This window comes from Balaenoptera ricei, chromosome 9 (assembly GCF_028023285.1).
Source record: "Balaenoptera ricei isolate mBalRic1 chromosome 9, mBalRic1.hap2, whole genome shotgun sequence".
Lineage (NCBI taxonomy): Eukaryota > Metazoa > Chordata > Mammalia > Artiodactyla > Balaenopteridae > Balaenoptera > Balaenoptera ricei.
Genome location: NC_082647.1, coordinates 35,362,405 through 35,390,101, shown reverse-complemented (window position 1 = coordinate 35,390,101; position 27,697 = coordinate 35,362,405). Strand labels below are relative to the sequence as shown.

The 27,697-nt window shown below is 37.4% G+C and overlaps 1 protein-coding gene across 3 annotated transcripts in view; it reads left to right on the top strand.

Moving 5' to 3' along the window:
• MDFIC (MyoD family inhibitor domain containing) overlaps positions 1–23,684 on the top strand; it is a 102,187-nt gene extending 78,503 nt beyond the window's left edge. For all 3 annotated transcript variants that reach the window (XM_059933583.1, XM_059933582.1, XM_059933579.1), the window contains exon 5: positions 20,954–23,684. In XM_059933583.1, the coding sequence (XP_059789566.1) occupies positions 20,954–21,201 (248 nt within the window). In that variant the 3' untranslated portion in view covers positions 21,202–23,684. The remainder of the gene's footprint in view (positions 1–20,953) is intronic.
• Positions 23,685–27,697: the final 4,013 nt, after the last annotated feature.

Here is a 27,697-nt window from a genome sequence, read left to right as displayed (position 1 = left end):
ATTTGTAGTCCTTACTTCTCTATTCAGTCGTCACTCCTTATCTCACTGCTATTCATTTCCATCCTTGAAAGTTCTCTGGCTAAACAGAGTTGACACCAGAAATATTTTTCTCTCTTGCTTCCAACGCACATCCCTTCCCTGGAGTTTCTGCTCCTTTGTTAAGTGCTCAGTTTCCTCTGCCTACTCCTCTTCCTCAGTCCTTTCCTTAAATGCTTTTGGGACATTCTCCCTGGGCTACTTGATTTAATTCACTCTTAAGAGTTTCAGCTACATCTTACTCCCTAGCCCAGCTCTATCTATCTCCCAATCTCCAAACCTGTGTCTCCAAGCCACCTCTTGGACATCTCTATTTGAGTGTTCTCAGGCTCAACCTGTCTTACATTCAAAATATTTTAAACAAAACTAGTTTTCTGCCTCTATTTCTTTCTTGGTAAATAGCTCCAGGAAGTCACACTTGACTCTTCCCATCACTGCCTCTCCAGGGTCTTATCAACTCTTACTAATCCCACCTTCTTTAATATTGCTCAGCGTCATCCTGCCTGACCCACACTGATCCCATGTTATTACCACTGATGCTGTCCCTGCCTCCTCATTTCTGAAATAGAAAATTTAAGGCTTTCTACCTGGTTTTCCTGCTCCAACAATACTGAGCCACTCTTACCTCTAAAACTATCATATTCTTGCCTGTGTGCCTTTGCATAGCCTCCCCACTACCTGTATCCACCTTTGCTTTCTCTTCACCTAACACACACATGCTATCTGACCATCTGCTCCTGGGACTTAGCTGGCTTGGAGTCAACTTCTGTTCAGCACTAATTAACATTCCACTGTGCTTTGACCTTTGTGTTAATCAAGCAATGGCTCTCTTCAAGGCCAAGAAAAGACCCTGAGCTTTAAAATCTACTGTTTGTATATAGATAATAGTAGATTGTATCATCATAGAAACTTAGTGCTTGAAAAGAACTTGGAGATCATTTTCCCCCACGTTCTATGCATATGGACACTGAGTGAAATGACTTGCTCAAGGTCACTGAGCCTACTAGTGACAGAGTCAAGACTAGAAAACAGGTTTTAATTTTCCAGATCCTGATAAATAGGATAATACTTGGCTGTCTGTGCCACTCATGAAGATGGCAGGGTGATCATAAATGGAAACATCTTTGGTTTTGATGAGGCTTCCAGCAACAGGGAAATAACAACATTCTTGGGGGCACAAAACCAGACATACAAATAGCAACCACCACCACAGACACTTACAGCATTTCTTTTGGTAGCTCTGCCATTTGCTGCCTGAATTGTCATAGTAGATAATGAGCTGTGACTCAGGGAAACCTCAGCTGGGGGGGGGGGGGGGGGTGGACCTGATGAAGTGCAGAGGATTGGGAAGCAGCTAAGTAAGAGGGTTTTTATCTTCTTTTCCACAATTTAAAGTATTATAACAACTAACAAGGCTACACAGTTATTTTTTTGTATGAGAAAACCAGGTTTTATCTGCTGTTGTCAATTCTAGCGTATTGCAAACAACAAGATCATAGATTTTTCTTGGCTCTGGAGTTGTTTGTACGCTAAATTAAGGTGGAGGTATTTATACCTTATAATTTCAATGTCCTGTTCATCTAAGACTTGTAGTGGTGCCTTAAAAAAAAAAAAATCAGATGGTATTTATTAACAGATAACATGGGTGGAGAGAGTGCGATGTGGAAAGAAGAACAATGGCATCATTGAGTCACAAATTCATTCCATAAATAACAGGATTTACCTCCTGTGCACAGCTTTGAAATGTGCTTTGGTATCTCATTCCGCCCTAACGTTTTGCTCGGCTTGTTGCCCTTCATCTTTCCTGCAGTGTCTGTTGACTGCTGTGCCTCTTTGGTTGGGGCCTGGCTTTTCTGTCAGGGCCACGGGGCGCATCCTGGGCCTTCTCAAGTGAGGCTCCTCCTGCCTGCGTGAGGCCTGCGCGTCCCGCCGGGCTTGCCGCCCTGCCTCCGTGGGGGCCCTGCAGGAACAGTCACTGCTGGGGCCGCTCAGCCCTTTGGACTCTTGCTAAGGAACGCTCAAGTGCCTGGAGAGCCGTTGTGCCCGACCCCAGCCTTGTGAGTACTGGCAGCTTCCTCTTAGTGTGTTTGTTTACTCCGACGCTGCCACAAAAACTTCGTGTCACATGGCCAACCCTGGGGGCTCTGTAATAGTCACTGCTATTAGCCTAAAAAATTCTACACGGGGAGTTCCGGTTCAAGAAGGTGACACAGGAAGATCCTGAACTCACCTCCTCCCAAAGGCACACCAAATCTACATAGGGGACAAGTTCCTCTTTAAAAAGAACCCTAAAAACTAGCTGAGCAACTCCTACACATCAGGCAAATGAGAAAAAAAAAAAAAAAAAACCCCATCAAAGAAGATAAGAGAGGCTGAGACACAATCTCACCATAAACCCCACCCCTGGTGCAGTGACCCACAATCAGGAGAGAACTCAAAACCTGGAGTTTCTCCCTGAGGGCGAGGGGTTTAAACCTCATATCAGAGACACCAACTTTTAAGACCTGCAACGGAGAGATGAGCTCCCAAAACATCTAGATTTAAGTACCAGTGGGACTCATTTCTGTGAGATCAACAAGGCTACAGTGACTGAGAAACAGCTCTTAAAGGGCTTGTTTGCTGCGACTCACCTGGGACCAGTGCAAAGACAACCAATTGAGAGGTGCCAAACATTATGTGAAAGAGACTTATTTGCTTAACTTAAAGTATCAACCTGAGGGGCAGGCATCTAATTTAACACACATCTAGGGGCCTACTGAAGTTCTCTCTGGGGACAGAGGTGGGCAGGCCCCATCTCTGTGCCCCCCACTCCCCGCCTCCCTCCAGTTCACTGGGTATCTCCCAGAAAGGAACCTGTACCCTCCTCTAGCACCCTGATTCTTATGGCTGCTGCCCAGGGATATCTCTAGATCACCTAGCTCTGGTGGCCACTGGGGCTTATGCTCAAGGGTCCCAGAAGACCATCACCAAAGGACGAAGAGTTCTTAAATGGCCACCACTGCCCCCTCCGGACACATCAAGAGGCAATAGTCTAAGAAAATCTTTCTGTAAAAGAGGCCTATTAGCCTATCTTCATAGCTATGGCCTGAGGGGCAGGCTTCCAATTAAACACACATCTAAGGGCCTGCTATGTAAACCTGAGGGCAGGCACTGTCTGTGTGCTCTTCCTCCACTGTGCTCTGGAGCACCCATATATCCGCCAGGGGAGCTTTTATACACATCTGGTGGCCAGTTTTTATGGTTGCCACCCAGGGGCCAGGGAATGCTCCACGATCGCCTAGCTCGGGAGGCCAGCAGGTCTTGCATTCCTAGGTCCCACGGTATGTAACAAATGGAGAGACAGTTCTTGGCTAGCTATCATCACTCCCAGGGCACTTCACAGACGGAAGACTAAAACACACCCCCAGTGTTTTTGTGAAAGATGCCTGTTTGCTTGAACTGAGCTTTGGCCGGAGGGGCAGGCTTCTGATTTGGCACTTATCTAGGGGGCTGCAGAGCCACACTTGGGGATGGAGGTCAATGGATGCCTTCTTTGCGCTGCCTCTCTTCCTTGCTGCAGATCACCAGTATCTCCTGGAAAGGAACTTGTAGACTCGTCTGCCCTGATTTTGTGACTGCTACCCAGGGGATACCTCTAGATTGGTGGCCAGGGGAATTATGCTTGTGGTCCCACAGAAGTGTAATATATTTAAAAGCTGCTAACTGAGGTCTAGCTTCTAATCATCCTGGACCTAGGTGCTGACTGAAATCCTCCTCTTAGGGACACTGTTAGGTCTTGGCACACCCTCAAATACCGGGAGCTGCTAAAAATAAAATAGGCTGCTTCAACAATCACAGAGGTTTGAGAGACAACCAAAAGCTAGGGCAGGATTGAACAGTAAGGTTTATCTCCTATATGAGGCTACTCCTTCAAGACTGGGAGAGGTGGCTGTTTTCTCTAATACACAGAAGTCAACACAGGGTGTCAAAGAAATTGAAGAAAGAGAAATATGTTCCAAATGGCAAAACGAGAAAGAAAAAACTCTCCAAAAAAAGCTCTTAATAAAGAAGAGATGAATGATTACCTGACAACAGTTCAAAATAATGGTCATAAAGATGCTCACCAAACGCAGGAGAAGAATGGATGAACATAGTGAGAACTTCAACAAAGAGATGGAAATATGAGACAGTACCAAATAGAAGTCACGGAGCTGAAGAACACAAAACTGAACTGAAAAATACACTAGAGGGATTCAACAGCAGGCTAGATGAAGTAGAAGAAAGGGTCAGTGAACTCAAAAACAGGCAGTGGAACTCTTTAATCAGAGCAGCAGAATGAAAAAAAAAAAAAAAAAAAGGGTGAAGATATTATAGGGGTCCCAGGAGGAGAAGAGAGAGGGAAAAGCGTGGAAAATTATTTTGAGAAATAATGGCTGAAAACTCCCCTTACCTGGAGAATGAAACAGATATCCAGATTCAGGAAGCCCCCAAATTTCCAAATAAGAGAACCCAAAGAGACCCACAAGACACGTTATCATGAAAATGTTAAAATTTAAAGACAGGGAGAGAATCTTAAAATAGCAAGAGAAAAACAACTTGTTACTCATAAGGGAATACCCATAAGACCATAAGCAGATTTTTCAGCAGAAACTTTGCAGGCCAGAAGGGAATGGCACAATGTATTCAAAATGCAGAAAGAAAACTTCCAACCAGGACTACTTTACCTAGCAAAGTTGTCCTTCAGAATTGAAGGCGAGATAAAGAGTTTTCCAGAAAAGCTAAAGCAAAACAAGTTCATCATCATTAGACTGGCCTTATAAGAAACATTAAAGGGACTTCTTTAAGCTGAAGAGAAAGGGCACTGATTAGTATCAGGAAAACATATGGAAATATAAATCACAGTGGTAAAGGTCAATATATAGTAAAATTCAGAATAATCTAACATTGTAAATGTGGTAGATTAATCACTTATAAAGCAATTACGAGGTTAAAAGACAAAAGTAGTAAAAATAACTTTAACTACAATAAGTAGGCGACCCAACAAGAGGATATGACATTTGTATATATTTATGCACCCAACATTGGTGCACCTAAATATATAAAGCAAATATTAGCAGATCTAAAGGGAGAAATAGCAGTACAATAATGGTAGGGGACTTTAATATTCTACTTTCATCAATGGATAGCTTATCCAGAAAGAAAATCAGTATGAAAACATTGGCCTTAAACAACATGATGAACTTAACAGATATATTCAAAACATTCCATCCAAGAACAGTATGGAGGCTCCTTAAGAAACTAAAAATAGATCTACCGTATGATCCTGCAATCAGCCATAAAAAAGAATGAATTAATGACATTTGCAGCAACATGGATTGGACCTAGAGATTATCATACTAAGTGAAGTAAATCAGACAGAGAAAGACAAATATCATATGATATCACTTATATATGGAATCTAAAAAAAATGATACAAATGTACTTCTTTATAAAACAGAAACAGACTCACAGAATTAATATTGTTAAAATGGCACTACTACCCAGAGTAACCTACAGACTTAATGGGATCCCTATCAAATTACTCATGGCATTTTTCACAGAACTAGAACAAATTATCCTAAAATGTATATGGAACCATAAAAGACCCAGAATTGCCAAAGCAATCCTGAGGAAAAAGAACAAAGGAGGAGGCATAACCCACCCAGACTTCAGACAATACTACAAAGCTACAGTAATCAAAACAGTGTGGCATTGGCACAAAAACAGACATACAGATCAATTGAACGGAATAGAGAGCCCAGAAATAAACCCATACACCTATGGTCAATTAATCTTCGACAAAGGAGGCAAGAATATAAAATGGGAAAAAGACAGTCTCTTCAGCAACTGGTGCTGGGAAAGTTGGACAGCTGCATGTAAATCAATGAAGTTAGAACACACCCTCACATCATGCACAACAATAAACTCAAAATGTCTTAAAGATTTAAACGTAAGACACAACACCATAAAACTCCTAGAAGAGATCATAGGCAAAACATTCTTTGATGTAAATCATACCAATGTTTTCTTAGGTCAGTCTCTCAAGGCAATAGAAATAAAAACAGAAATAAACAAACGAGACCTAAACAAACTTACAAGCTTTTGCACATCAAAGGATACCATAAACAAAACAAAAAGACAGCCTACAGAATGGGAGAAAATATTTGCAAACAATGCAACCAACAAGGGCTTAATTTCGAAAATATACAAACAGCTGATGCAACTCAACAATGACAAAAAAAAAAAAAACCTAAACCAAAAAAGGGGCAGAAGACCTAAATAGACATTTCTCCAAAGAAGACATACAGATGGCCAATAGACGCATGAAAAGATGCTCAGCATCACTAATTATTAGAGAAATGCAAGTCAAAACTACAATGAGGTACCACCTCACACCAGTCAGAATGGCCATCATTAAAAAGTCTACAAATAACAAATGCTGGAGAGGGTGTGGAGAAAAGGGAACCCTCCTATACTGTTGGTGGGAATGTAAATTGGTGCAGCAACTATGGAGAACAGTATAGAGGTTCCTCAAAAAACTAAAAATAGAGTTGCCATATGATCCAGCAATCCCACTCCTGAGCATTTACCCAGACAAAACTATAATTCGAAAAGATACATGCACCCCTGTGTTCACAGCAGCACTATTTACAATAGCCAAGACATGGAAACAACGTAAATGTCTATCAACAGATGAGTGAATAAAGAAGATGTGGTACATATATACAATGGAATACTACTCAGCCATAAAAAAGGAATGAAATAATGCCATTTGCAGCAACATGGATGGACCTAGAGATTATCATACTAAGTGAACTAAGTCAGAAAGAGGAAGACAGATACTATATGATATAACTTACGTTGATTTGTATCGTATTTTAGATTCCACATATATCTATGAAACAAAAACAGACTCACAGACATAGAGAACAGACTTATGGTTGCCAAGGGGTAGGGGTGCGGGGATTAGGAGAGGGAAGGAATGGGAGTTTGGGATTAGCAGAGGCAAACTATTACATATAGGATGGATAAACAACAAGGTCCTACTGTATAGCACAGGGAACTATATTCAATATCCTGTGACAAACCATAATGAAAAGCATGAAAAATGTCATTTGCATAACTGAGTCACTTTGCTGTACACAAGAAATTAACACAACATTGTAAATCAACTATATATATGTATATATAAAACTGGAATATTCACAAATGTGTAGTGATTAGACAATATGCTATCAAACACCAGAGGGTCAAAGAAGAAATCAAAAGAGAAATAAAATACCTTGAGACAAATGAAATGGAAATACAACATATCAAAACTTATGGGACAAAGCAAAAGCAGTTCTATATGGAAAATATACAGTAATAAATGCCTACCTCAAGAAACAAGAAAAATCTCTAACAGCCTAACTTATACCTCAAGGAACTAGAAAAAGAAGAACAAACAAAGCCCTAAGTTAGTAGAAGGAAGGAAATAACAAAAATCAGAGTGGAAATAAGTGAAACAGATAAACAAAATTGATAAACCTTTAGCTAGACTCACCAAGAAAAAGAGAGGTGACTCAAATAAAATCAGAAATGAAAGAGGGGTCATTATAACTGATACCATAGAAATACAAGGGAACATAAGAGACTAGTACTATGAGCAATTATACACCAACAAATTGGACAACTTAAAAGAAATGGATACATTTCTAGAAATATGCAACCTACTAAGATTGAATCAGGAAGAAATAGAAATCCAAAAAGACCCATTTTTAGGAATGAGATTGAATCAATAATAAAAAACAAAACAAACAAAAAAACCCGAAAAAACCCAAAACCTTCTAATAAACAAGTCAGGACCAGATAGCTTTATTGGTGAATTCTGCCAAACCTTTAAAGAAGAATTAATACCAATCCTTCTCAAAATCTTCCAAAAACTAGAAGAGGAGGGAAAACTTCCAAATTTTTGTGAGGCCAGCATTACTCTGATACCAAAGATAAACAGAGACACCACAAGAAAAGAAATTACTGGACAATATCCTTGATGAACAGAGATGCAAAAATCCTCAACAAAATATCAGCTAACTGAATTCAGCAATACATTAAAAGGATCTTACACCATGATCAACTGGGGTTTATTCCAGGGATGCAAGTATGGTTCAACATCCACAAATCAATCAGTGTGATACACCACATTAACAAAATGGAGGATAAAAATCATCATCATCTCAATAGATGTAGAAAAAGCATTTGACAAAATTCAACATCCATTTGTGATAAAAACCTCAAAGTGGCCAGAGAGGGAGTGTACCTCAACATAATAAAGGCCATATATGACATGCACACAGCTAACATACTCAACAGTAAAAGCTGAAAGATTTTCTTCTAGGATCAGGAACAAAACAAGGATGCCTACTCTCACCACTTTTATTCAGCATAGTACTGGAAGCCCTAGACAGAGCAATTAGGCAAGAAAAAGAAGTAGACATCCAATTTTAAAAGAAGAAGTAAAACTGTCTCTGTTTGCAGATGACATGATCTTGTAGAAAACCGTGTAAAGACACTTCCAGAAACTGTTAGATCTAATCAATGAAGTCAGTAAAGTTGCCGTATCCAATATTAGTATAAAAAAATCTATTCCATTTCTATACACTAATAATAAACTATCAAACTTAAGAAAATAATCCCACCTATTGGCTAAACAGAGGTCGGAATGGGCACGACTACTACGATTACCACCAGCGCCACCACGATGAGGATGCTGCGATCGGTCCCTGGAGCCCCTATGGCTTCAGGCACGGAGCCAGCGTCAACTACGACGACTACTGACCACTGACCGTCACTCAGGTGGGCTCGGGGCCGTAGGATCCGCACAATGCCTGGGCTGTGTCTGCTGCGCCTGTTCTCAGTTCATCTTTCCTACCCGCTTTCTGTGGCCACAAAGGAAGAGTTAAAGCAAAGAACGTAAATGCCTTTCGAGGTTTCATGCAAGTACCTAACAATGCATTTCATTTAAAAATAGAAATAAAAGCATTTTGTTAAAAAAAAAAAAAAAAAAAACCTGCATCAAAATGAATAAAATACCCAGGAATAAATTTAACCAAGGAGATGAAAGACCTCTACACTGAACACTCTAAGACACTGTTGAAAGAAATTGAAGAAAATAAATAAATGGGAAGATACTTGTGCTCATGGATTGGAAGAATTAATATTATTAAAACGTCCATACTCTCGAAAGCAATATACAGATTCAATGCAATCCCTATCAAAATTCCAATGGCATTTTTCACAGAAATAGAACAAACAACCCTAAAATTTGTATGGAACTACAAAAGACCCAGAATAGTCAAAAGCAATCTTGAGAAAGGAACAAAACTTCAGAAATTACGTGCTCTGCTTTTGACTACATTACAAAACTATAGTAATCAAAGCAGTATGGTATTGGCATAACAAACAGACACATTGACCAATGGAACAGAATAGAGAGCTCAGAAATAAGCCCACAGATATTGGTCAATTTATGACAAAGGAGCCAAGAATATACAATGGGGAAAGGACAGACACTTTATAAATGATGCTGGGAAAACTGGATAGCCACATTCAAAAGAATGAGACTGGACCACTATCTTACACCATACACAAAAATTAATATAGATTGAAGACTTGAATGTAAGACCTGAAACTATAAAACTCCTAGCAGAAAACATAGGTAGTAAGATCCTTGATATAGGTCTTGGTGATGATTTTTTCGATTTGATCCAAAAATCAAAAGCATTGCCTTTAAAGCAAAAATAAACAAGTGAGACTACTTCAGACTAAAAAGCTTATTCGAAGCAAAGGAAACCATCGACAAAATGAAAAGGCAGCCTACTAAATGGGAGAAAGTATATGCAAATTGGGATTAATACCCAAAATATATAAAGAACTCATATAGCTCAATAGCAAAGAAACAATCTGATTTAAAAAACCACAATGAGATATCACCTCACACCTGTTAGAATGGCTGTTTTCAAAAAGACAAGAAATAAGAAGTGTTGGGACTTCCCTGGTGGCTCAGTGTTTGGGAGTCTGCCAATGCAGGGGACATGGGTTTGATCCCTGGTCCAGGAGGATCCCGCATGCCGCAGAGCAACTAAGCCCGCAAGCCACAACTACTGAAGCCCATGCGTGTAGAGCCTGTGCTCCGCAGCAAGAGAAGCCACCACAATGAGAAGCCTGCGCACCGCAATGAAGAGTAGCCCCTGCTCTCTGCAACTAGAGAAAAGCCCACGCACAGCAATGAAGACCCAACGCAGCCAAAAAAAGAAAAAATAAGAGGTGTTGGTGAGATCGTGGAGAAAAGGGAAAACTTGTGCACTGTTGATGGGAATGTAAATTGGTAGTCACTATGGAAAACAGTATGGAGGTTTCTTAAAAAATTAAAATAGAACTACCATGTGTGGGCTTCCCTGGTGGTGCAGTGGTTAAGAATCCACCTGCCAATGCAGGGGACATGGGTTCGAGCCCTGATCTGGGAAGATCCCACATGCTGCGGAGCATCTAAGCCCGTGCGCCACAACTACTGAGCCCACGTGCCACAACTACTGAAGCCCACGCACCTAGAGCCCGTGCTCCACAACAAGAGAAGCCACTGCAATGGGAAGCCCTGAGAAGCTCATGCACGGCAACGAAGAGTAGCACCTGCTCATCGCAACTAGAGAAAGCCCGTGCACAGCAATGAAGACCCAAGGCAGCCAAAAATAAATAAATTAAAAAAAAAAAAAAAGATAAGTAATATTAAAAAAAAAAAAAAAGAACTACCACGTAATCCAGCAATTCCACTTCTGGGTATTATCTGAAGGAAAAAAAAAAACACTAAGTCGAAAAGGCATATGCAACCCAGTGTTCACTGCAGCGTTATTTACAATAGCCAAGATGTGGAAACAATCTAAGTGTCCATCGATCAATGAATGGTTAAAGAAAATGTGGTGTATATTATACCATGAAATATTATTCAGCCATTAAAAAGAAGGAAATCTTGCCACTTGTGACAACATGGATGGACCTTCAGAGCATTATGCTAAGTGAAATAAATCAGACAAAGACAAATATCATTATGATCTTATATGTGGCATCTTACAAACAACAACAGCTAGGAGCTATAGATACAAGGACCAGGTTGCTTGTGGCCAGAGGCTAGGGATGGGGGTGGGCAAAATGGTTGCAGGGGGTCAAAAGCTACAAATTTCCAGTTATAAAATAAATAAGTCATATGGATTGACTATAGTTAGTAATACTGTATTACATATTTGAAAGTTTCTCTGACAGACATTAGATCTTTAAAGTTTTCATCACAAGAAAGAAAAAAGTTGTAACTAGGTACAGTGACGGATGTTACTGAGACATATTGTGGTGATCATTTTGCATTATATACATATATGGAATCATTACATTGTACACCTGAAACCAATATGTTGTATGTCAACTATACCTCAGTAAAAGTGAATAAATAGCATCCCATATGGCAAAGGTATTATTTTACTATCATCACCATCATCACCTTTTACATGATCACCCAACTGCGGTACTATATGGCTTTAAAAAAAAAAAAAGGCTGATTTTTCTCATAATATACCTTGCACAATATTTAAACAAGCACGAATCAGAAGTGAAATTGAAAGGTGAATTGTTAAATAAACACAGTTGCAAAAGTAAAAACAGGAAAGTATTAAGTTAAGCTTTTGAGAGAGATTTCTTACATCATTTTTATACAAATATATATTTTCCTTAAACCTAGAGGATTTACTTATTTTTTGTCCTAACCATAGATGATATTGTGACCAACTTTAGCAGACTGTTTATACAGTGACTCTTTCTAGGAAAATGCTTTTAAGATCTAAAGTAGATTTTGTTATCCAAAAGTTATATTCAACCTTCCTATTAATTAAACTTTTTGGATTAGAGATATTTCAACTGGCCAACTTAATAAAATTACCATTGAGTAGGTTCAAGTATGGTTTTCCTCTGTTTTTGCTTTCTAGCTTCCTGAGAAAATAAATGGATAATAGTTTAAATATGGAAAACGATTATTATTTTTAAATCTTCTGTCATAGCCAAACATAAGATTGACTAAATCTTTCTGGGCAGATTTCTGCTCCACTCTTCTGCAGATTCTGTCTCTTAGAACTACCTTCTTGATTCTCTCTTTTTAAGTATTTGAACTATGAACAGCCTTTTATAAACCTCCTTAGGTTAAAATAGAATGGCCCTATTTTGGTGTGGTAATCAGAGCGAATGAAACATCTTAAGGTAGAGAGTTGTACCCTCTCTAGAATAAATATTTTGCCATTATCTTTGTTGCTATCACAGTGATATTAATAAGTATGTACATGAATTCTTTACTGAGTACTTTATATACATTGTCTCTTTTAATCCTTACCTTAACCCTATGAGGACAGTACTGTTATTACCAGCTATCAAATGTGTGATCTTAAAGTACTGTAGAGATTCAGTAAACTCATATGCATAATACTTGCACCATTGCTATTTTTTCACTTTTCTTTCCCTGCCTCTCTGTCCACATACTAACTTTGCAATTTAAGTGTTTTAAATAAACACCTCTACTAACTGAGTGTTTACTCCCTGGCAGATTTCTGTGTTAAGCTCCTGGGAAACAAAGGCGACCTGATATATATGTTATCTTCCTAGACTTTATAAAGTGTGACTCTTCGGAAAGGAATACTTGAATCAGTGCTATAGTTAAGTCATGACCAACAATTCCTGGATCAAATCTCTCTTGAGAGTTTGGAATAGTTAATGAATCAGCAACAGATCAGGCAGCAGGGTAAACAAATAAGAGAATCAAAAAAAATCTGTGCTATCCACTTACTGTAATTTAAAATATGAATGCACTTCCCACAGGAGGAGGATGGATTCTAGGATTTGGACGCGTGTTAGGTATATGATTGAGGAGTCCTTTTGTGGGGTGTGGGAGAATGGTACTGTTTTTTTCTATAGTTCTTTTGAGTTTATTGAGAGGAAAGATAATAGTAAAGGTTATTGTTCAGTTTCTCTAAGTGTGGTCTTCTTTGTGCTTCAGTGGAAAATGTAGCTCCTCTCTTTCTTTTACCTCCTGACCTATCTCACTTTCTTCCCTACTAGGAAAATGTTGACTGTGTTTTGGCTAAGATGCATGGCCTCGCGGGGACAGCAATGTGCCAGAGGGCTCTGTGTGGGAGGCGTACTTCAGGCCAATTTATGCAAGCAGCAGGTCATTCTAGGGCTGTAGGCCAGAATGCTGTGCGTCCTCTGGCTTGGAGACATGCAGCTACTTGGAGCTAAGCTACCGTGCCGTCTTAGTAAATATTTCCTGCCTCCGTGATCACTTGAGGAGTAGAACTCCCTGGAGATGTCTGTGTCTCGTCCCTCACAGCTGGCTTTTCACAGAGGCCAGATCCTGGCTGCGATTCAGGATGACCAAAACCCACTTTTAGCCTGCTTTTTGATTTTGTATTGAGAAACAGTTGCAGCAAAGCAATATCTGGGAAGAGGAATGCCTCTTGCTCTGCATGGTGAGTCCCCCTGTGCCCTCCCAGGGCGGATGTGAGCCTTAGCAGCTAAAGACATGGGGACACCTGTGGTTTCTCTGTGGCTTTGATTATAAAGCTAGAGTCAGGTTTGATCGCAATACAATTTCCTAAATTACTAATTACACATAACTGACTGCTCATGCTTTAACCTGCATTTGCTCTTTGGCATACTGTTGACCTGTTGAAAAAAATAATGAACCCCTGTTTCTTAGTATATAGTCTACATGATGGGGACCTGATTAAGAAAGTATTTTCAAGCATTTTCAGTCATAGGAAATGTTATTAGAGATCAGTCAAGATAAGACACATACAAATCTACCTTCGCTTAAAAAAGGGTTGTGGGTTATTCTCAGAATTCACTGTTCTTTGCCCTTCCCTGTATTCTGCTGTACAGTATCTTTGTTCCAAGAAATTCAAAGCACCTGTCATACCACATCTTAAAAGAAGGAAACTAAAAAAAATAGACTTATTTAGAATACAGCTGAGTTTCCTGTGCAGAGAGTTTTCTGATGGTTCTTAGGGTTCCTTTCACTATAACTGCTTTCCTCACATTTGCCTAGTATTTTGGGCCACCTATGATTGGGTAAAACAATTTGGGATAATTTTATTATTAAATTCGTGTATGCTTATAAAAATAAGTCTTCAATCTCATTTCAAGAGAACAAAGGCCCTCAGATCAGTCACAGATATTTTCACCAGTCATCGAAGATGCTGTTTAAAAGTAAGTTTCAGTTGTTACCTTCAGGGTGTTGGGAAGCTAGACTCTTGCCAGATATGCCAGCTGCATGGATTTAACATTGATGACCTTTCAGAGGACTCAGAGATTTTGTTTGGGTTTGTGTCTGCAAGTAATTCATAACAGTTTTTTTTTAAGAGTCAAATGTTGTGCTAAAGGTTTCCTTTTATGCTTTCTTTTTAGCTCCTTGGCTGCTGGTATGTTTCTTTGTTTTCCTAAATTTACAGTAGCTGTCAGTCTTGTGCTGAGTTCTCCTCTCAGTAATACACTGAATTGTGCAATTCTTTTGGGCCTAGTTTGGAACAGGCATTCTTCCCAGAACCTAGTTGGCTTCTCAAAGGTTAAACACTCTTGGCAAAAAACTGCAAATATGACCGAATAAAACCATAAAAACGAAAAACCACAAGAACAGCAGGAAAAACAATTATTTCTGCCAGTGAACTACAGGCATGCAGAGGACTCGTCTCTTTTAAAGTTTGTTTCTCCGCTTAGGTCCTCTTAGTTTGTTAATTCTTATGATCCTCTCTTTGCTTCAAATAAAACCAACAACATACTGCCTTTTATGATTCTCCATCCCCCTGGGGGTGGGAGGGGTGGTAGTGACAGAAACTGTAACAGCTATTTCTTCTTAGTTTATTTTAACCTTTTCGTTACCCCAAGTCACAATCACACTACTCTTTCTAGAACACAACTGAAAAGAAAAATGCTTTTGGAAAGGAATACAAACCAGATTATTAAAATGAGTTGATAGAATTTAGGGATTCATCGTTTGGTTTCTTTTTTTGTTGTCATGTCTTAAGTATTTTTCTACTTATAAAGTACAGAAAATGAATGTGTTTCTGGTAGATGTTTCTGTAAATGCACCTTGCTTAATATCACTTGAATCTCTAAAATGAATTTTGGTCTGTGGCTTCTTTACGTGCCCTATTCATAGATTTGATTTTTCAGAGCAGCCCAAAGTGCTTGTCTAGTAAATTATGTAGGACCTATGTTTTAAGAGGATGACTATTTTTGTACGTTTTAATATTTACATAAAGGGCTTCTTCTTTTGAGAACTCTGTCATAACCGTATATTTTACCAGTAGGGTCCCTATGTAATCTCTACAATGCTCCTGTTCATATAAATATGAACCTTAATTTTTAAGTTTTAAATTTAGATTTCTTTTGATTGACACATCATCTCTCTCTTGGCTGCCTACCATCTTATGTCTGTTTCAACAACGTAACTGGAAGTTTATGAGTTCTCCAGCTCATCAACTTTGCTCTTAACTTGTTGAAGGATAACATTTACTATAAAGTCTTCATTAAAACTAAAATTCAGAATCATCTTTGGAAAGGAAATGTGAACCGAGGCTGAAAACAGATCAGCAAGACAAATGAGCAGAAATCAGTTGGATTTATAACTGATCTTCTTCCCCCCAGGAAGATGAACTAAGTGTTAGAAGTGACCCGTCCCTGCATTGGCAGCATAGCATGCCGGATTAGACCATGGATTACAGAGGCAGATTGCGTGTGTTCTGACTCTGCCTCTACTACTTCCTGACTCTGTGACTTTGAGAAGATTTCCTAAGTTTTCTGTAATCTGTCTGTGATAAAATGGGGATAATACCATTACTGCTTCTCAGGGCTGTTATTTGAATCAAATGAATTAATATTTGTAAAGAGCTTAAAACAGAATTTAACAGAATTACAAAGTTTCTTAAATAGTTAAAAAAAAGTGAAAGAGTGATGAAAATATCTCTTCTCCTAAGATAACACATTTCTTAATTAAGAAATGCTTTTTTCTTCATTAATGCCAGGCTTCTTATCCTCTGTAAAACCACCACTTGTATCTATTACACAAATTACACTGTATGACCCAGCAATCCCACTACTGGGCATATACCCAGAGAAAACCATAATTCAAAAAGACACATGTACCCCAATGTTCATTGCAGCACTATTTACAATAGCCAGGTCATGGAAGCAACCTAAATGCCCATCAACAGGCGAATGGATAAAGAAGATGTGGTACATATATACAATGGAATATCACTCAGCCATAAAAAGGAATGAAGTTGGGTCATTTGTAGAGACGTGGATGGACCTAGAGACTGTCATACAGAGTGAAGTAAGTGAGAAAGAAAAACAAATATCGTATATTAACGCATACATGTGGAATCTAGAAAAATGGTACAGATGAACCGGTTTGCAAGGCAGAGATAGAGACACAGATGTAGAGAACAAACGTATGGACACCAAGGGGGGAAAGCGGGGGGATGGGGGTGGGGTGGGGGGGTGGGATGAATTGGGAGATTGAGATTGACATACATACACTAATATGTGTAAAATAGATAATAAGAACTTGCTGTATTAAAAATAAATAAAATAAAATTCAAAAAAAAAAAGAAATTACACTATGTTGTTGAAGACAGTCTAGAAAACAAGTGTTCGATGTATTTGCACTAAGAATTTATTTTTTCATGTTCCTTGTTTATTAAAAATACAAAGTTTAACAGACTTAAATTACTTTGTAGATCTTGTTGGCTAAAAGTAGGAATTTGGAGAGATTCTATTCTTGGCTTAGGGCTTCTGATTTTTGTACAACCACCATCATTATTGTCTAAGATCTGGAAGGGACTTTGATTCTCAAATGAATATGTTCTATGAGCACCAATGAGTTGTTTAGTGGGAAATGTCACTCCCATTCCTCTTCATCCTGAGGGCAGCTGATTTCACACGTTACATTCAGTCCCTCCCTCCTGATTACTTATTGTTTTCTCCTCCCTTTCTGTATATCGGAATGGCTGGACTCCCTTGTTTTGAATCAAACGCTAAAACTTATTTCATTCTGCTACTGAATCTTGTTAATGCCTCCTTTCCTTTTCACTGACTCATTTGCCAAACTTGGCTATCCGCCACTTTACTTCCTCAGCCATGTTATCCCATGTTGTATCTTCAGCTAAAAACAAGATTTGATTTGAATTTCTCTTCATCAGTTCAAACTCTCAAGGTCTAAACGTTAACTCATCTGTATCTTATTTCTTTTAACTACAAAAAGCCATATACTGAGAGAGGACAATCATATTTGACAAAGGACTGATGTCTTGACTATATCAAGAACTTCTACAAATCAATAAGAGAAAAAGGCAGTTCAATAGAAAAATGAGGGGAATACATGAACACCTGTTTCAAAGAAGATGAAACATGAATGGCCAACAACATGATAAGATGTTCAAACTTATTAGTAAACAAGTAAATGCAAAGTAAAACTACCATGAGATGCCATTTCACACTCAATGAATTGGCATATATGAAAATATGACAGTTTCATAGATTGGTGAAGATGTGGAACAATGAGCATTCTCATACTTGGTTGGTGGGAATACATTTTGGAGCAATCACTTTGAAAGCAAATGTGGTATTACCTAACTTGATTAAACATATGCATATCCTGTGGCCCAACAATTCTACTGCTAGTTATTAGGCATGTGTACTCTAGGAGACCTGCACAAAACTGTTTCAAACATTAATGTTTGGAATAGCAAAACACTGGAAATGACCAAAATATTCCTAAGTAGGATGAATAAATAAATTACTGTGTATTAAATCAATGGAATACTGTACATCTAGAAAACAAGTGAACTTTAGCTACATGAATCAAGAAGGGTAAATCTGAAACACATAATATTGAGGAAAAATGCTACTTATGGGAATTTATATGGTATCATTTCCTTTCTGATAGATTATGTAGGGATATTTACACATTCACTGTTGTATAAAGTGCAATGAAAAGCAAGGGAAGAGGAAGATGATTTAGGAAGGGACCAAAGGAGGCTTCAAAGGTATCATTACCCTCTATTTCTAAGGCTGGGTGGGAAGGCCATTCTTTCCCCTTTAAGATTGATAGATTCACTACATACAGTTCAATGTATATTTTATGATTAATACATAAAGAATCTAATGCTCAATAACTATACTTAATGTTTTTCAGTATCAAGTGAGTTTTTGTGGATTCCTCCTCTTAGTCTTGAAATAGAAGCATTCCACAGTGGAATACAAAGTTAAGGTTAGAAGTGTTCTTAGAATTAGTTAATATGGATATTTGTTTGAAGGCATATTGAATAGAACTGGGTTGCTTGCCAGTTAAACACTAGTTTCTTAATAGGAGTAATAATAATAAAGCTAGCTCTTTATAACATTTCAGATATTTTACAAATCACGATGATAACATAGTCCTGGAAAAACTCTACTGAACAGATACATATAAGACACTGGGATAAAAATTTATAGAAAGAATGTAGAAAGAGGGAAACTATAGACTCTCTAGAAACAAAGAACTTTCCAAGGCTGTGGACTTGGATCCATGAAGTTGATTTTACTGTTCTCCTAATATGATTGGATATAGTAATCCCCACTTATCTGTGGTTTTGCTTTCCATGGTTTCATTTACCCACAGTCAACAGCAATACCAAAGAATTAAATGAAAGACTTTAGAAATAAACAATTCATAAGTTTTAAATTGCAAGTTGCCCTGAGTAGCATGATGAAATCTCATGCCTTCCCACTCCATCCCACGCGAAACATGAATTATCCCTTTGTCCAGCATGTTTCGCCTGACCATCACTTAGCAGCCCTCTTGGTTATCAGACCGACTGTCACAATATTGCAGTGCTTGTGTTCAAGTAACTTTTATTTTACATAATAATGGCTCCAAAGCACAAGAATAATGATGCTGGCAACTCAGATATGCCAAAGAGATGCTGTAAAGTACTTCTTTAAGTGAAAAGGTGAAAGTTCTCAGTAAGGAAAGAAAAAAAATTATATGCTGAGGTTGCTAAAGTCTATGGTAAGAATGACTCTTCTATCCATGAAATTGTGAAGAAGGAGAAAGAAATTTGTGATAATTTTGCTGTCGTACCTCAAACTGTAAAAATTATGGCCACAGTACCTAATAAGTTTGTAGTTAAGATAGAAAAAGCATTAAATTTGTACAAGGTATTTCAAGAGAGACTACATTCACGTAAATTTTATTACAGAATATTGTTATAATTGTTCTCTTTTACTAGCAGTTATTATTGTTAATCTCTTTGCCTAATTTATAAGTTAAACTTCATCATTGGTGTGTATGCATGGGAAAAAATAGTATATATAGAGCTCAGTATTATCCGTGATTTCATGCATCCACTGGGGGTCTTGGAATGTATCCCCCAGTAATAAAGGAGGACTACTGTACTACTAAACACATTAGGGGAAGATGGAGAGAAACTCACAGACTTACAGTTCTGTGATCTTTTTCCAATTGCTCCATAGACAATTTTACATGAGAGTGGGCTTGGCACTGAGAAGACTGGGAGGAAACATTGGTGTGTTTTTTAGCTTTTTTTTTTTTTTTTCCACACTGCGTGGCTTACGGGATCTCAGTTCCCTGACCAGGGATTGAACCCGGACCATGGCAATGAAAGCCAGGAATCCTAACCACTAGGCCACCAGAGAACTCCTAGACTTTTAATTCTACAGCCAACTCTGGAGTTTTCCTTTTTGAGTGTTTTCTGACTCTCTCCCCTTTTTGCCATCTGGCATGTAGAGTATGTATTTCCCACATTTCCCCCTTTTACAAAATTACAGACTCTCTACAAAGTTAGAGACTACAGAGAAACAGGGGAATGCTCAAGGAGTTGGGGAGTTTATGACGGAATACACAATTTGATGAAACTCCATCAAAGGCACTCAGTCGGTAAAGCCAAGTACAGAAACACACAAGTCATGTGACAGTGGGATGTGGGTAGGGATTGTTCTGTACCGTTGCTGTTGTTGGAAGCAGAATCCCCTCACTAAAGCTTGCATTGTACGAAATTTAAAAAAAAAAAGAAAAAGAAGGAAAGGAACACAAATACAAACCCAGAAATAACCCTGCTAAAAATTCACAAATATTTCTGAAAATACACAAATGTCTTATAACATTGGTCTTAAGTTATTTTATTGCATGTGTTAAAGTCCTCCAGAAATAGAAATTTTCTTCAGTTGCTCCTTTTACTTGCCCCAAAATTCTACAGGAAAGAAGTTTAGAACATGGTGTACTAAATTTATTAGATTGTAATCCATTTGATTTCTCACTTTTTTATATCAGTTCATGAAATTTATTGTTTAGAGAGGCATCACTAGAGATGTCTCAGGAAATAATAGAAATGTAAAGTACTTTGCCACACAGGAAGTGGAAAAGCAATTTCTATTTTCTGAAGGACTATAGTGTCGTGGAGTCATTTAGCAGAGAGCAGTAGATAGGGAAGATGGATGAGACGCATAGAAAAGTGGAACCCAGGACCAAGGACCAGTGCACAGTGTGTGAGTAATACTCTAACCCACATGCACACACACATATACACAAGTACAATCTTTTTTTTTTTTTTTTTCCAGATCCAGTATCTACTTCTAGAGATTGCTCATCTAGAATTTAACTTGTTTCTTTTTATGCTTCCAGCCCACAAAAGACTACTAGGACTGCATGTCATTAGGTTCTGGATTACTTAATTATTTTCATCAATTCTTATTATTCAGTATATTGATGATTTATATATTTTGTGTTCCTCCTTTTTCTGACTATGTGGCCTCCTCCCAACTGAAAATGAAGATTGCTGTGTCCACTGTATCCTGGCCTGCCTGTTCTGTGAATTCCTGACCCTCTGCAATATTGTCCTGGGACAAGCTTCGTGTGGCATCTGCACCTCAGAAGCCTGCTGCTGTTGCTGCGGAGATGAAATGGGAGATGACTGTAACTGCCCTTGTGACATGGATTGTGGCATCATGGATGCCTGTTGTGAATCATCAGACTGTTTGGAAATCTGTATGGAATGCTGTGGAATTTGTTTTCCTTCGTAAATATTTATCTTCTGTTTGCATTAAAACTGGAGAGTGTTTTAAAATTTTTCTTTTAAGGGGAAAGGAAAGCACATGGTAAGATTCTCATCAAACAATCCAGTATTTGCACTGTTAACTCATTATTTTAGGAAATCTCTGAGAGCCTTTTTTTTCCTCTAACCAAATCTACATGGTTTAATATGTGAAATTTTAACTACTTTTAGACTTCTTAATAGGTTACAATGACTGAGGGACATTTTGACAAAACAGAAAGAAAGGAAGGGAGGGAGGGAGAGAGGGAGGGAGAAAGAAAAAGAAAAAGACAAAATGTCTCCTCCTTTTTATACTTATTTCTATTTCTTTTAACCATTCTTAGGAGCCCCTTGCTCCAAATGTATTATTTCTCAGTGGTTATTTAAATCAGACAATTTATTTGTGATGTTTATTAATGGTTAAAAGTAAGTATTCTTTAAACTTTGGGAAACAAACCCACACAGTTGTTGGGGACCCAGTGTTCATCTCCATGCTGTGTTCTCCACTCGCTCAGCAAACACTGAGTGCCTGCTGTGTGTAATCTCCTGCTGCCACACAGAGATGGATGTCATTCAGCTCCAATCCAGAGGAGCATAGGAAAGTTTAGAAGAGGAAAGAGACCTGTAAAGAATAAACCAGCCCACAAGGCATATTGAAGTGAAGATTATGAGAGAGAGAAAAACTCAAATGGCTATAGGAATACACAGAAAGGAAAGCTAATGTCTACTGGAATATTCAGAAGGCTTCAAGGAGAATGTGGCATTTGAAGGAGGCCTCTTAGGATGAGTGATTCATCTGCTGCTTGAATGAATTAGATTTAGGGCCAAGTTTTAGGTGACTAGCCCGAGCTGTGTGTGCCCTTGAGCATTTAGAAGAAAAACGCCTTAAGTAGGTATTTTCTTTTTTTAAACTATAAAATTAACTAATAATATGCATTTTTTACATAATTTAGATGTTATGATAAAGTTTTGATTAAAAACAATGCTTTAGTAAAATATCTATATTTTTTAAAGAACGTGGAATACTTTTGAAAAGTTGTACTTAAATTAGGAGATTTTTTAATATTAAAATCTCAGCATTCTGATTTTGATTTATTCAAAAGCTTTTCTTTTTGAGAGCTTTAAGTCTTTTGCGGGGGGGGTTGTTAAGAAACAAACCGACCCCCCCCCCCACCAATATTTATAAACACAGTTAATCTTAAATGCAAACCATTCCTTCCAATTCAGTGGGAATCTTGACATCCACTACTATGACCGAATTTCAGTACTGCAACTTTATATTAAATTAAACCATTATGGCAGGTTATAAATATCCTTAAGTATAAAGAAATGAGTCAGATACAAGACTTACTAAGTGTTAGCGACTTAGTAAGTTACAAAGTTACTAATACATAGAGACTTTGTGTGATGCAGATGAAAGGGAGAGTAAATTTTCATACTACCGGCTCTCCTACTAAGTTTGATGTCCCCAAATTGTAGTTTGGTTTGATTTAATTGTAGTTCCTTGTAGAAATTCTGAAAGTATACCTTTGGATGAATAGTTATTTTTGATTCTTTCAGTTGAATATCAAATTGATAGTGAAAACAAATGCATACTTTTAGGAAGCCTTTTAGCAAATTTAGGCTTTTAAGAAAGATTTTAAACCTAAAGCATGGGTATGAGACCGAGGGTTTTTCCTTTGAGATGAAACTTAGTTTCTACTTATATCATTACTTAAAAGGCTTAAAAAAGGAAAAAAGTTAGCAGACTCTTGAATCCCCCTTTCAGTACTGTTTACGCACACACACATACACACATACACACACACACACACTGTTAAATTGTCCGGTTTAAATAGAGTTCTAGTAAACAGCTGTCTTTCGGTTCCTTGTCTAAAGAGCGTCTTTGATGTAACAAATGAAATATAAGAACATCTTTCTACTATTTCATAGTAACCAGAGTCTGAGTATTTACATATACCCAAAGTTAACTTATGCATATATATTAGGATGTGAGAGTATCAACTTTATATTGACATATAAAACCTCCTAATGACCTGGAATCATTAAAATATTATACTTTTTGTCCTGCAAAAATTTTCAGCCAAATGGTTTGACTAATATTTAAGTGTATTCTGCTACTATTTGCGATGATGATATTAGCACTTTTAAAATAATGTTTCTCTGTAACAGAGAACATTAGTTGATAGCAGAATTTTATTCTCATATTTATATTCATAGTACTTTTGCTCTATTGTCTATTCTGCAGTCATTCCATAAAGTACCATGTATGATTTTTAAAAAATAAATGAAAAAAACAAAAGTAGGCAAATGTGAAAATAGTTTCAATATGTATTTTAGAATTTCTGTATGTAAAATGTTTTGTTGAATTATATGGCCATCATGACTAAGTGCTCTAGCTTACAGTTATAGATTTGGTCTCTTTTTAAATGTGGAAACTTAATCTTAAATATTTTTAAACTGGATCTGTATTATCCCAAATATATTATTTTGAAATTTAAAAAATGACTTCTCTATTGTTCTTTAGCCTATTTTCAATCTAATTGATACATTGATATTTAAACGAATTCAACTATAATTTAAAACCTTAAGCTTTTCTTTTCTCCTTACATCCCTCTCTAAAGATTTCCTAGTTTCATTTTGTAAATCACATGACTCATGCTCATAAATGAACTATGAAAGATTCAGATCAGTTTATACTGCAAATCATAGTTGACAAATGATTTCAAAACATAGTTTTCTTTTAAAAATTCACAATAGAGCAAAATGCATGTTTTGTACATTTTTTTAGTAAATTGCTTTTACTCATTTGCTTTGGAATTATCTCCCAACTTATAAAAACTGTGGTAGGTTTTTTTTTAATATGTGTACTGAAATTAAACACAAAGTAGCTGTGAAATTGGGTATTAACTTTAATGAATTTCACCCAAGAGTGAATCATCAGAAGTACTTTCAACTAGGGTCTTTAGTGTCACAAATTTTAAGTAACAGGAAATGTTTTACTGTTAGTATTTAACCCCCCAAATCACTTTATTTAGGAGAAGACTTTTTACTTAGGAATATAATAATTTTATTTTTGTGTTCTTATAGTATATCGACTATATCCATTTTCCTCACCTGAAGCAGTCAGTGCTTCTCTGAACAGTTCAAGGAGTAACCAAGGCAACCTTATGTAATAACTTTTCATTCTTTATCCATACAAACTCTATCAGTGCCCTAGATTCTAATGTTATAAACGTCAAACTCACTGCCTAACATAAATAAGACTTGAGTCCAGAGTCTCTGTGGCTTGCCTTCTTGAATTCCAGTTTAAATGCCTAGATTTACCCAACCACCTAATGAATAAGTTTATTTATTAATAAGATTATTTTTCACATTACTCAAGACCTTTATGACCTTGCCAATTACTTGTGATTTGTAGGCCTGTAGGTTTATTACATCTAATCTGACAGGCAAGATAAAATTTCATCAGATACTATAATATCCATTTTTCTCTTATTTTAATACTAATATAGGAAAGCATACCATTTTTGTTTTAAACAGCAGTTAATACAGGGATAGGGTTTATTCTACACTATATTTTAAAATCGAGGATTAGGTACTACAAGGCAGTCTTTTTAACCCTTCATCTCCATGTCCCCTATAACCAATACATTTATAGTGACTATTTTCTCTAAGCCCCTCAAGGGAGTCAAAAAACCCTCAGGATGTTTCATCCTAGGGAAGAAGTTTGGCACTTCCCGTGAGAAAACTGTTAGTTCCAACAGTGAGGCTACTGATATTTACTTGCTCATTTCAGATTACTTTTAGAGATTCTGGTTAAAATGGGAGGGGTTGTAGAGAGGGGATACCGTTATGATGCAGCCCTAATGTAGAGGGTGGTTTTTGCAAAAACTGTCATTGGTGACTAAATCCACCATGTATTTTCACTCTGCAAAATTCCCAGGGAACAATGGCTGCTCCTCTACTTTAAAGGACTATGAATCAGTATCATCCGAATGATCAAGTTGTAATAAAGTCAACCAGCAATCTGTACGTGAAAAGGATTCTAAGCAAAGCCACATCTGAGCCTCACCTGGAAAGCAGGATCTCTATCTAGGCAAGCAGAAATCTGCACCACCTCATTCTTCATCAAACTGGGACAACCGTGTGACGTCTTCCACTAGGGCAACAACTATAGCCCCTAAGCTGCCAAATGTCAACCTGAGTAGTTCCCTGCCTTCCAACTGAACAGCGGCCACTAGTTCCAATTCTGTTGTTTGTCCATTATGTATGCCCTTGACCCCTCACCTCAGCCCTTGCTAAAAGAGAATCTTGAATTTATTTGTGAGGTGATCATGAAGAAATCACTTCACATAACCATGTCTGGACATATTACCAACATCGAGTATAGCTATATGTGTTAAAGACAAAGTATAGCTCTGCAATTAAGTGTTCACTTTCAGGCAGGTCTTTGTTTGAGGTTCAGTGGAGAATGTAATTATTAGGAAAATAGTGAAAAGCAAATTCAAACAAATTCTAAGTTTAGCTTGAAAAACTGAAAAGGTTCTTAAGTTCTGTCTGATGCATAAAGGGGTAGAAGCAAAGGAATTACATTCCAAAGCCAAGAAAGAGGGTGTACAAAAGCAGCTGATCCACTTGACATAGTTCATAGCCTTTTGCAAAGGAATAAAAGCCCGTTGAGCAGGGAACCAAAAGATCTCATTATAGGATGAAGCCAAGCCATATTAAAGCTTGTGCACTAGTAACTATGTCTAAAAACAGCCTGCTGTTTTATATTGAACCAATACATTTCTTAACTTGGTAGGTTGCAGTGTAAAGATGTACAGAGCCTGTCTGCTGGATGCTATGCCAATTACAGATGTGGCGGAGTGGTGTCAAACACCTACAAATAGTTAGGATCTCAAGCAATCTTAGAGAGAAACAAAAGAAGTGTTAAAATGTCATCTCAAAACCTAGATAGCACAGTTCATCATATGTGTCTGACTCTCAGAGTCTCGAGATCACCTTTATTATATAATTTAATGTGGACGTCATATGATCCCTCAATCAGAATGCACAATTCTTTCAAGGACATGAATAGTGCCTGAAAGATAAGGAGAATATCTTTTAAAAGTAACACCTTCAGATGACAAGGCACCTGTGATCAGCTCTGCAGGAACTGTGTTTTATTGGTGTTGAGGTGAAGGAGGAGGGAAATGCCCATGAATACATATTATATTAGATTTTGTTAGATCATCAGAAAGAATAATTGGGCATATTTACACAATTACATTTTAGTAAACTATTATGCCAGCTTAACGATAATACATATTCTGGTAAAAGTACATTAAATGGCAATCCTAAAGCAATTTGGCTGCTGAGGACATTATATTTTTTTATCTAATTATTCACAAATTAATGAATAAAATTAAATTCAAATCACTGAAGAAAATGAAGCAATGGTGAGAATCAGAACTACAGATTAGTTAAAGCAAAGATATGCAATGCATAACAGAATTAAAGCATTTCTTTTATTCAAACTCGGTGCTTAAAAAAGAACAAATCCATCATCTTGAAATTTGACTTGTAGCTTGACATTAAAAATAATATGAGTAGAATTTTCAGTGGGGTAAGCACAAAACTAGTTCAAGTTGTGTCACTCTCAATTACTGTACTCAGGTGGTGTGCCCATTAAAATTCCCACTTGTGGGTTCCGCTCACTATGCAAATGGGGTCATTACCTGGAGAATTTAATTGGTTATGACACTGGGAGTAGGACTTCTCCTTTCAAAATAAACCTACTTACACATATTTTCACTAGAAATTTGATTGTTATATATACTTTGGATTGTTTTGCCCTATACATATTTACTAAAATTAAACTGCCTTTGCTTACTTATTTCTTACAAATAATTCAAAGTGGTTCCGAATTACTTTGTGCATGTGGTTTTATTTGTTTCTCTATAAGGCTAGTTAGAATGATCTTTTGTAAATCATATTGCTAACAAAATAGTATTTTAAAAAATCTTTGTATCTTTCACACTACCCATCACATGTGGGTACATTTCCAGTGAAGGTTATCATCATTGAATAGTATCTGTTTTCTCTTTCATCATAGTTCTAAATATTCACTTTGAGGGGCTTCTTCCATTTTTCTCCTTTTTCGTCACTTACAAAAAAATGTACAGTTAAAGAGTTGACCTGCCCTCTTGGGTGTATAATATACATAGCATGGCCGAGAAGCCATGCCTGTAACACTTGCAAGGCCCTTATATTCACTGATAAGACCGGGTGAAGATATTAAGTTGTTTGTCAGAATTAGTTCTAGAGACAGTTCTAGCAAGAACCACGAGACATTTAAAAATTTAAAAAGAACAAACAATAAATCATCATGAAAAGTACAGTTCTCCATATACCTACCATCTGTTTCCACTAACTGTGGCAATTTCAACTGGAAAAAAACCCGAGTTTACAACTAGATAACAAGAATATTGATAATGGCC